Below are 12,590 nucleotides of genomic sequence, written 5' to 3'. Positions count from 1 at the left end.
CTTCAAAAGCACAACAACGTCCCCTAAATGTCACAGGAAAGTCCTGTGTCAGCATTTTAAACATTCCTTGGATGTCTTGTTGGAACATTCCATGAATGTCTACGAATGTTCTTTGAACATTCACAGTATATTTTTTAGACATTTCCTGGATATAGTCGCTGATGTGACATAATACCTCCGATTTGTTTTTTCATGAATTTTTGAAGAGAAAAAAAAAAACTTTTTTTGCAGTCACCTCCTGTTTTCATATGATATTTTTTGACATGTTTTGTAGTAAATTCAACTATCTATTTACTACAAAACATGTCAAAATTTACATATTTTACATATGAAAACAGGAGATGACCCTAAAAATGGTTTTTCGTCTCCTACAAAATTCATGAAAAAGCAGATAGGAGGTATTGTCTGTCACATCACCGACGATATAGGTACCAGAAGTAGGTATATGTAGCCATACCAAATATTACATCCTTGATAAATATAAACATTTTTATTGCACAAAATCTTGTCATATATTTTTTTCCATAATCATCACTACGATGATGATTCATTGTATTGAATTGTACATTACAATTACAATCTGGTCATAAGTGACCAATGAGCAATTTTAATTTAACCTAAATTACTACTGTTCCTTAAAATGAAGAGCTTACCCCATAGCGTCTCTTAACTAGTCTAACAAGATCCTGCACTATTCTAACATACACAGTCACACAAGCACTATGCTCTCCTTTTCTCTATCACCTATCACTCAAACTAGTTCAAAAGGCTTTGTCCTCTTCAATCTTCTAGTTTGCCCAGTAGTATCAAGAAGCTGGATTTCCTCAATATTCTCGTACTTGTGAAGTTGTTGCTCGTGACTTCCTGTCATCTTCTTGATGATTATATCCAGGTTCCATTTCTAGGTCCTTATAGAGATCACTGTTTGTCACATACAAAGAAGCATATACAATACTTCTCAGTATTCTGTTCTGGAATCTTTGTATAATTTCTATATTACTTGGTCTAGTAAGTACACCCCCATAGTGGGCATCCATAACTCCATACTGGTCTTAATATTTATTTATAAAGTAATAACTTATTATGCATCGACAATGTGGAGTTTCTTTCAATTAGTCGATACACTTTTTACATAATATATCTTTCTTTTGCCTTTCATAGCCACAAGGCTATACCTACGTTTCCTTCCTTGTTTTTTTGTAGACCACTTTCAGCTGATTCTAAAAAAAATTAAAATGAATGGTAATTTTTTTATTCTTTACAATTAAAAATCAAAAGAGATAGGTACTATTTACAGGTAATAATATGCATAAATACCTAACTCGTTTCATAGAGAATAAAAAAAATTTAAAACGGATTTTATAATACTTACATAATTGTTTAAACAAAAGAGATCCAGGTAGAGCAAAACTAACATACAGAACAGCAAAAAAAGCCACTAATTATATATTCTAATTTCCATTTTCCATCCAATCATAAATTTTTAGGTTATCATGAAAATGCAATGTGATGGTGACATTGATGGTGATGACCACGCCGCACGCGACCCTACTTCATAGAACACGCGCGGCAAATTTAAAAATGAACGCAAATTGAATAGTAAATGGCCTCACTTAAAATATAGGACATTCGTAGTATGTTCATAAAATGTATTGTGGTAACATTCCACCAATAATTTAATCAGTCCCAATGTTCACCGAATGTTCATTGAATGTCCAGGACATTCAAACATTAATAGAACTTTGATAGTACATTCCAGGAATCGTTTGGGTTGTTAGGGTTCCGTCGTAAAATAAATCAGCCAATACTTTTCATATTGGACGATCCTTCAACGTGCCAACTCCCATCCACGCCCCCGCTGTAACATAAATCCGGCTTAAATCAGCCTAAGGCATGCTAACCTAATGAAGGTTTCCCGCTCATGCCATGTTTCCCGAAACTTCTAAACAACTGAAAGTTGCATTGCCTGCGTCACAAACATTGTTTTTATTCCTCCATATATTCGTCTTAGGTTTTTTAGTTCGATACGTTTAAGTAAACAGTTCTTGGTCCTTGTAAGCAAGGTTTTTTGCTCGTTGTTGACTAAAGATATTCTCGTCAACGAAGAAATTAAAAGAATAATAGTGCTTGCCAATAAGCGTTACTATAGCTTGAGAAGAAACATGGCCTCAAAACTACCCAGAAAAATTAAACTGACCCTTTATAAAACACTAATAAGATCAGTGCTAAAATATGGAGCAGAAACGTGATCACTTACACCGAATTTAAGAATAGTGTTGTGTTTTATATATTACATATTGATATTCCATATAAATTTTCAGATACACTGAAGTAGTTCGTCTTCTCTTAGCATCCGGTTCTAAAGTAGACTATAGAGAAAACACCGAAGAAGAATTTCCCAGAACTACTAAATGTGACGAACCCTTAAGACTTGCAATTCGTAACAAGCACATGGAGATCGCCAGAATGTTACTAGAACACGGAGCAGATCCCAATAAAAGATACTTTTTTGGATCAGAGATTAACTTGGTGACTGATCTAGACTTTTTGCAATTGCTCTTAACTTTTGGAGCTAATCCGGATAGCAGAGATAGGTCTGGTTTGACTCCGTTGATGAAAGCAGTTCGACAACCTCAGGTAAGTTATTTCTTGTTTCTGCTCATTTTTAAATTTTAGAGTAATGTGTTTCATCAAATTAGTACTTAACACTTTCCAGTAATGCATGTAGGTGGTGAGTTAATTATTTTATAAATCATTTCATATCAGAGCTGATAAGGAAATATTAGAAAACGATATCAACGAGGAAAGCTTAGAAAAACTCCTAATTAATGCAGCAACAGAATCACTTGGGGAGAGGATAGTAACGAACACTAACATATCAAAAAAGAAAGTCCCATCTTTTAGAGAGGAAGTAAAGATAATTGATGAAGAAATAAATGAGCATTTTTACAATTCAGAACAAAACAAAGACAACCACTATAAACAAATCAGAACCGAAACTAATACTTTAGTTAGACAAATAACAAGGTAACACTGGGCAGAGCTTCTAAAAACAGATGGGACAACACTTCTACGGAACACAAAAATAAATATGGAGAATTATTAAAGGACAAAGAAAAGAGATAAACGAACTAATAAAAACGAATACACATTCAGAAGAAAACATGTGCAATGTGCAGGCCACTACTTTCGATCTCTATTTGCTAAAGGTGGCGATAATGAACCACCAACACCTGAAGTGACGACAAACGAAGAAATAAAGATTGATGAGGAAGAGGTAAAGGAGGCATTAAGGAAATTAAAAAGTATAAATTCACCAGCAAAGGACAGCAAATCGAAGGAACTTATAAGATACCAAGGACAAGATCTGACCAAACAACTATTAAAACTAACCCAAACAATATTATAGCAACACAGAATACCACAAGAATGGAGATCAGGCAACTTAAACCACTCAAAAGAGGAAAACAAATCGGACCCGGAGAATTTATTTTGTTACACATAACATTGAATGTTATATAAAAATAGCTTCAGAACAACAATAACATTGAAATTAACAACCAAAGTTATAACAATCAAACTGAAAGAAATTATAACATTAGCAGAAGAACAAGATTTTAGGTCTGGAAGATCATGCCTACCTATATTTATAATAAGGCAAATTCACGAGAAATCATTAGAATTTAACAAATCTGCATATTTTTATGTTTCGTGGACCTTATGAATGTATTTGACAAGGTCAAATTAAAGGACGCTATCTCTTTATTTTACGCAAGAGAGAGACCTTTAGAAATAACTAAAATAATCGAAAATATCTACCAGAACAACACAATAAAGTACTATGCAATAAAAGTTAAAGTAGAAGAAGAACTAACTGACTTACTTGAAGCTGGCAATGGGATAAGGCGGGAGATTTTCTGTGTGCTCTATTGTTCAACCTGATCATGGATGAAATAATAACAAAAGCATGAACTCAAAAAGGAAGAAGAACATCCAACAAAAAGGATAACAAATGGGAGAAAAATAACTGAAAATAATCTGTTATGCAAACGATATAATACTAATCTTTCAAAGTGAAGATGATTTACAACGTATGCTGCATCATTTTAACATAACCGCCAGAAAATTTAACATATTAATTTACCAATTAAAAACAAAATGCATGGTTATAACAGCAAATCTATTTAAAAGTTAATTAGAGATGGAAGGTCAGATAATAGAACAAGTGATGGAGTTTAAATATCTAGCCTTCACACTATCTAGCTATGGAAAGCTCGAAACAGAAGTGGAAGATCAAATGAATAGAGCAAACAGAGCCGCAGTTTGCCTGAATGAAGCAATATGAAGAAATAAAAATATCGAGAGAGAAATGAAAGACAGAATTTAAAACCCAGTCATCAGACCAATAATGACATACGCGGCAGAAACACAACCTGACAAAGTGACAAAGAGAGGATAAAAATAATGCTAGAAACAGCAGCAATGAAAACTTTTCTAAAAATCGATGAAATAACACTATGAGACAGAGCTAGAAGTACAAAAGGTATACAACAGTGATGCAAGGTGGAGAACTATAAAAACTGGATAAGCAACAGAAGAGTACAATATAACGACTACATAAGGCGAAAGACAACAAATAGAGTAGTAGACTTGGCGAGAGACGGTTTCCCAACGGAAAAACGGCCGTGTCTACACAAAAAGAGAAAGAAGAAGATAAATAATTTTATAGAAAATAAGTCGTATCCTTCTACGTACTTGAAATGAAAATTATTAGAAAAAAATTAATCTGCCAGTTTACTTAACAAACATCCAATACAAAAGTACAACATATCTCTATAAATATGATAATTAATAACCAGAAATTGGAGTTCCAGATATAGACCAAGAACGCTGGTCCAGTAAATTTTAAATATCTGACCTCCATATAAACAGGAACAGGAGATCTTTTATATCTATTGGTGATAATGGTCTCCGTTCATTTTTTTAAACATAAAAATTGATGTATTTACCCAGCCAAATTATAAATTTGAATAGTTTCTGGTGTTGGTTCAAGTTTGTGTATTTTAATTTTAATGTCAGTTCATTGAAGGCTATAAATTCAGGGACACTCATAAAAATAATCACATGATTTTATTTAGTGTTAAAAATTAATTCACTGCAAATATCACGAGCAATAAAAAGCTCTACAAATCATCCCATAAATACATTGGTCTAGTTTCCGTTTATTTGTTGGGTATTATTAAAAAACAAATTGGATGTAGCTGCTTTTAATATCACTTATAACCCGGGTATCAGTTTGGCTAGAATCTCATTAGCAATTGATTTGGAATATCTAAAGTTCTTCGTAAAGTCTTCTTATTCTTCGTGAATGCTTCCATCCACTTCTGTCTAAAGGCCTCCCCATGAGTTCTCCACTTTTCTCTGTTTTGTGCTACTTGGTGCCAGTTTCTTTCACTTTTCCTTTCATCATGTCCAGCCATCATTTTTGTTGTCTTCCAATGTCCAACGTTTCTCGTACACCTTTGGTTGTTTTGTCGTGCCACGTGTCCAACCTAGCTCCATTTTTTCGCGCAATTCTTCCAATTACATCTTCCACCTTCGTCCTGCTTCGCACGTTCTTATATCTTACTTCATAAATATATGTTCTCTCAGGGATACTCCTAATATAGCTCGTTTGATGGCGCTCTGTGTTGTTCTTAATCTATTGGCTAATAAATCTGTAAGTGTCAAGGTCTCCATAATCATAACTCACAGAATACAACTATTACATACCCTTTTTTAGATTTATCGCTATATTTTTGTTTTCAACACTGAGTCTTCCTACTGTTGCTCAAGTTCAGACTCTTCTAGTTATCTTTGCCGTTTTATTCTGTTTGCATAGGATCATCCTGTGACCTAAATATATATATACTCTTCGACACTTTCGATATTAGTTTCTTCAAAGTCGATTAAAATATTTTGATTTGTCATCACTTTTGTTTTTATTCAATTCATTTTTAAACAGATTTTCGTAGATTCTTGTTGAAACTCCTTAGCATGTAGATTAGTTCCTCTGTATTGTTACTAAAAATCTGCCATCAATATTAATTTTGCGTTGTTCCCAATTTAACTTATTGAACACATTAAATATCTTCTAATACAGGAGTAAATAATTTTGGAGATACAGTCCTCCCTGTCTAACTCTTCTCTTTGTTCTTATTTTGCTTAGACCTTCTGCTACATTGCTACATTAATTTGCATAGTTGCATAGTCGAATATGTATTTTAGAAGCATGCTATATCTGGAATCAATCCTTACGTTATTCATTCCATCTAATACGGCCCAAAGTTCTATGGAATTGAATGCCTTATGCCAAATTAAGAGGTTCATTGTATTCCCTTCATAGTGACACCTTCCGTGAAACATTCGAGAGGCTTGTTAACATGATAATAGCTAAGGCTTAAAATAATCATAGCACATAAAGAAGAAATAAGAATGAAATTCTTGAGGTCTCCATATTACATTATACAATATACTTATTACTAATGAGTTCGCGGCTTTAGGTTACGTTTTGATAATTACATACATAAAGTATTTCTTGGTGTTGCAGGGTATGGAAGCTGTTTTACTATTATTGAAATTTGGAGCAGATGTCAATGCAATAGCAGATGAACGACACGACTACAGAACGGTATGCTGAAATATTTTAAAACTGTTGATCGCATCAATCATCAAACAAGTATTTTAGGTTCTGCATTATGCTGTTCTATCTGGAAATTACGAAATAGTTAACCTCATAATAAAACAAGGTGCCAAATTGAACTACGACGAAGAATATGACCTTGGAAAACCCAGTCCTTTAGATTTAGCCATACTGAAAGGGGATCCCAAAGTTGTTGAACTTCTAATCAAGTCTGGTAAGTTCTTGACATATTGTAAATTGACTTTATAAAATATGTATAATATGTTATGAAAAATATTTTAATTGCTAATCGTTGCATTGGAATAACAAAGTTCTATCTGCCTCAGGTGCCATTTTTAGTTATGACTGTTTAAAGTTTCTATGTTATGTATTTATTTTACTATTATCGCTAGATATGTATGTGTTAACAATATAAATTCAAAAAAAATTAATATATGTATTTTTATTAACCGCAAAAGGTTACTTCAATAGTTAATACAAAGAAATTCTGATTTGAGAAATGCTTTAAACTTATTTAATAAAGGTTTATCTTCCACATATACACTTGTTTAACAATAATTATATAATAAAAGAACTTCAAGTTATTTGATAAAGTCTTATCAAACTTATTAACTTATAAATACTTTTAGTTTTTGCAAATAGGACCTAGTGTACTTAGTTGACTGTTTTTTTTATGCCAGTTAAAACCTTATCAAAATTTAAAATTCTCTGAGATAGAACCTTGTAACTTACGTATTTCAGCCACCTAGAAATAGATGTCGGTACTAGTATCATATTAAGCTGAAGAACATAAAATAAAACCAAGTTACATAAAAATCTCAGTTTAGACAAAAATTGCAGATAGAACCTTGTTATTCTGACGCAACGTAATATGATTTACTTACAATGAAATATTTAATTGTAATAATGTTCTAAATTTCACCAGATTTATAATTTTCTTTTGTTACCTGTTGCCGTAGCTCAGCTATCAAGATACTGGCTTTCTAGGTTTCTAGAGCATTTTGATTTCTAAAAATGATAGCGAGCCGTCACCGTGCTTCGAAGGGCACGTAAAGCCGTCGGTCTCCCGGCGAGTGTGCATTGACACTAGTTACCTGAAACAGGGTTTAAGATGCAATTGGCACCGGAACAATCCGAAAAGATCTCCTCGGTAAAAATTACATATTATATTATTATTCAGATGTAGCCATACGGCTTTCACTCCCGCTAAGAGAAAAATTCACTTATCCCAGATATCCCAGGATTGAACTCTGGTGACGCTCTTTCCGTGTTATCGAGTTCTAGGTGACTTAGTATCTTCCAAAAATTTTCGTACTGATCTGGAAGTTGAGAGTAGTACAGTCATTCAGTTACTCAGTCCCAGCTTTTTTATGTTTTCTAGGAGATCTTGTCTAATGGTTCCAGTAGTAGAGAAAATACTAGGTATTACCTGGATACGTTCCTAGACAATCTATGGAGATATGCATAAGCCTTTCTCTGTAGCAATACCATTCCAAAATCACGTTTTTCCTTACTGGCAAAGTAGAACTTAAAAGCAATGGTTAATTGCCAAAGTAATACTTAAAAGCCTCTCCACCCATAATCATAATATTATACTCGATAATATTTGAGAATCTTAAACTTTTTGGCTATTTTTGATTTGAGATATAATAGCTTTGTGCTTGGTTGTCATCCTCACAACGTCCCTTTTATCTTTTCATTTCAGTGTCAAACATTTGTTAGAAGAGTATTGTTATGTATACAACCTTTTTCAATATTGTTTTTAAATTTTGACATATTTATCGTTTCGATTATGCTTCACAGTTCCGATCTATGGATCTCATAGAGTCCATTTAAAGAGGTTTCGTTCAGGGCCAGCAACCCTCATAGTTTTGTTGATATAAATCCTATCAACCTACTTTGCTATGATATAAGTCACGTAAAAGTTCATGTTCAAGTGACTTGCTACCATACTGTCATCATGTGAACAAGTCGACTTAGAGCTCAAATGGCACCTCTAGAGCATATTACATGGAATATTTTGAACATCCATGCTTTCGCTCGGGTGGCGCCCAAAATCCCGACAACCAAAATCCCGACGGCCAAAACACCGACATGCCAGAATCCCGACAGGCCAAAATCCCGACATGCAACAATCCTCGCATAAGCAAAAATCCCGACCACTACATTTTGAATATTTATTGTTTCCTTTTCAAAACCAATACCAAATCATATTATACACTATTGAAATTGAAAAATTAATTACTTACTAATAAATACGGGTACTAATTATTATGTATTTTAAAAGAAAAAATCATTAAACACTTAACTCGCTAAGTGACTTAAATCACTATTTTATAATATAAAAGCTACCACTTACTGAAATGGAAGGTTTGTAAGTGACATGATAATATTTATGTATGTATTATAAATATATGAAAGTAAACTTGAATTCAGGATTTGATTATACATAATATATTATTGGACTATATATTGGCAAAAAATCATTTAATTCATATACCCATGTTAGAAATTTTATTTAGAACATTAGTTCATATTAAATGGTAAATAATTTTGTTTAGTATCAAAAAATAAAAAACAGATGGCCGTAAACAAAAAACCAAAAATAAATGTAACTTATATGTTAAAAAGGAACTTATCAAACCTGTCGGAATTCTGGCGTGTCGGGATTTTGGCATGTCGGGATTCTGGCGTGTCAGTATTTTGGCCGTCGGGATTTTGGCTGTCGGGATTTTGGCTGTCGGGATTTTGGGGTAGACCCCTTTAGTTCGCATATTTCATTTATGTTTCCTTGACGGATTACTTTTAAAGGGTTTTTACCCACATATTTTTATAATATTGTATTTTGGTGGTTAGCATGTTAGATCACGTAAGCACTGATGATGATTGGTTAACCCAGTGCCGGTTTAACCTATCTTCGGGCCCTGGGCGCTGGAGGTTTAGGGGCCCCCTTCATTGCTATTCGTTGTCAGTTTTTAACAAGAAAAAACATGGGCTAACTATAAAGGTCTATTGTAAAATCCATAAAATATTTCTTTAAACAAGCAAGAAGAATAGCAAACGTAAAAAATATTCCAAAAGATACATTTAAAAACATGAATAAAAACCAGAAAGTTCCACAAAACAACACATAACAAGCCAAAAAACATTCTAAAAAATACATAAAGACAAAAATTAGATCACTTTTTTTCTTGACTTAGCATTCGCAAACTGCCATATAATAATATTATCACAATTAAGTTTCTCCAGTTCTTCATTCTCTATATACAATAGTAGACCAGGGCGCATCTGTAAAAATGATAGTAGATTTGGATGTTCAGAGGTGACTCACATTTTTTTGCAGAAATTGCTTGGAAATAAATCATATAATAATAATTGAGTTATTCTCCCACTCAAAAAGGTCCGGAACATTGTTTAAATAATCAAAATGTCAAGAAATGAAGGAAAATTTGATTTTTTTCTTCGTTTTTGATTATAACTTTAAAAGTGTTCATTTCCGAGAAAAGTTGCTTTAACATGAAAGTTGCGTAATTAAATTTGCTACAAGATAGTATTGGTTAAAAATTTTAAACATTGTCGCGATTGTTGCAAAATAGCAATAATTGTGAAAAAAACATAAAAAAAACAAGTATTCTCATTTTACTTTTTTCAAAAATTTGTGGTAGACTTGGGACCTTCATATTTCACGCAGAAAAACTTTGTGATACAATAAAATAATAGTGCAAATTTCATAAAGGTCGGTTCAATTGTTTTTGCAAAATAAGTTGTGAAATCTAGCTTTCGCAAAAAAAAATCCATTTTTTAAAATGTTGCAGGACTGAAAATAAAGTAGACAGACAGTTAATTTTTTGTACTTGTAGAAGAATACTGTACCTTTTATCTGCAATTTTTTAAATTAAAATCGGTTAACTACCACCGTCTCAGGAATTTTTTTAAATAAACATTAATTTTTGGTGCTACGCGCAGGACAGCGGATACGTTTGCTCTGATTGGTCATTCCAATGACCTTTGATAATGATTGATAAATTTTAATTTTTAGTACATTTCGATATAAATAAATTTGTTTATTGCAAAATAAAAACACATATCTACTATACCCTTTGAAATAATACTCTTTTTAGCAAAAATTTTCTTTGTTCATATATTTTAACTTACAGAATAAAAGTTTATTATTTTTAAACATATGCAATTGTTTAAACAATATTTCACAAACAATACTCAAATTAGTTTGATTTTTGTGGAATTATAATATTAAAATACAACAAAATAGAGAGTCGGAAAATAATATATTATGTAGATAAAGATTCGAAGACATTTTGGTGGAAATCAACTTGTGTAAATCGAACACCGCTGTCCTGCGCGTAGCACCAAAGATTAATGATTATTTAAAAAAATTCCTGACGCCGTGATAGTTAACCCATTTTAATTTTGCGAACTGCAAATGAAAGGTTCAGTATTTTTCTATACGTAAAAAAATTTCAACTTGCTATCAGCTTTATTTTCCGTCCTGCAACATTTTGAATAAATGAATTTTTTTTGCGAAAGCTGGATTGCATAATTTATTTTGCAAGATATATTAAACCGACCTAAATTAAATTTACAGTATTCTTTTATTATAATATAAAGTTTTTCTGGGTAAAATATAAAGGTCTAGCATAAATGATTGAAAAATGTAAAATGCGATTACTTGTTTTTTATGGTTTTTTCGCAATTATTGCCATTTTTCCACAAGAGTGACAATTTTTAACTAATCATATATTGTAGGAAATTTAATGACGCAACTTTTATGTTTGTGAAACTTTTCTCGGAAGTGAATACTTTTAAAGTTATAATCAAAAAACGAAGAAAATAATTGAATTTTTCCTTCATTTTTTGACATTTTGATTATTTAAACAATGTTCCGGACCTTTTTGAGTGGGAGGATAGCTCAATTATTATTATATGAGTTGTTTTTAAGCAATTTCTGCAAAAAAATATAAGTCACCTCTCAACGTCTATCTCAAAACAGATGCGCCCTGGACTATAGTGATAATGCGTCTAGGTTTTCTTGACCCAAATTTGACATTTAATAAATATGTTTTTGTTCTTTTTAAATCCGAAAAAGACCGCTCGTCTGACGCATTAGAAATTAGTTTCGTCAAATGCAGTAAAGTTAAAATATTGGGAAAAGTTGCTTTTACATCATGGAAGAGTCCATTTTTTCCATAACGTTACAAAATGGGTAATTTCATTATTCAAGTTCTCTTTGGTTTCATCAAAATCGTTTTTCTGTTTCTCGCATAAAGTATTAATTGATGTCTTGACTTCTTCTTTATCTCTAGATTAAAAAAACATCTAAAAGCTGATGTTACATCCTTGTAGCATTCAATTCGTGATTCTGAAAACAGCGATTAATTTTCTAGACTCTAGATTTTCTGCAACAGCGATTTTTTTGTCGCTGCGACTACAAATTGCAAGTGGAGTGCTAGCCTTAGAGGGCACTGTATAATGTCAAATTGCAATTTTTTTATCGCTTTACTTTTGAATGTTTAAAAGAGTGTGTACCTATTTTTTGGGTATTGGCATTTTCGAGGATAATCTATTCTTTATCTATAAATTAGATTTATTTATATCTATTTTTGACTTTGGTTTAACTATTTTAAAAGAACTTATTTTAAAGCCGAAAAGTGAGATAAATTATTATTTAAGCCCCACAATTCAAAAAGAAATTATTAGAAACTAAAACAAACTCCGTTTGTGCGATTATTTTGGATACAATTCGAGACATGGTCATTGATTAATAACATACACAGTTTTTACCCACTACCTGGGTAGTTTTTAAACAATGACATGGCGAAATCTGACAACTTTCTGTAGTTTTTGGAAAAGGGCTCCGCCACAAACACTGACACGGGGCTCCTGTGGGGCT

The 12,590-nt window shown here is 32.3% G+C and overlaps 1 protein-coding gene across 3 annotated transcripts in view; it reads left to right on the top strand.

Annotated features, from left to right (window-relative positions):
* The window catches only part of LOC114330331 (serine/threonine-protein phosphatase 6 regulatory ankyrin repeat subunit C-like), a 67,889-nt gene that overhangs the window by 39,533 nt on the left and 15,766 nt on the right, over positions 1-12,590 (top strand). For all 3 annotated transcript variants that reach the window (XM_028279653.2, XM_028279654.2, XM_028279652.2), the window contains exons 4-6: positions 2,322-2,637; positions 6,590-6,670; positions 6,728-6,896. In XM_028279653.2, the coding sequence (XP_028135454.1) occupies positions 2,322-2,637; positions 6,590-6,670; positions 6,728-6,896 (566 nt within the window). The remainder of the gene's footprint in view (positions 1-2,321; positions 2,638-6,589; positions 6,671-6,727; positions 6,897-12,590) is intronic.

Source organism: Diabrotica virgifera, chromosome 3 (genome assembly GCF_917563875.1).
Source record: "Diabrotica virgifera virgifera chromosome 3, PGI_DIABVI_V3a".
Taxonomy (NCBI): Eukaryota; Metazoa; Arthropoda; class Insecta; order Coleoptera; family Chrysomelidae; genus Diabrotica; species Diabrotica virgifera.
The sequence above is the reverse complement of the archived record's forward strand: the minus strand, read 5'-3'. Positions and strand labels throughout refer to the sequence as shown.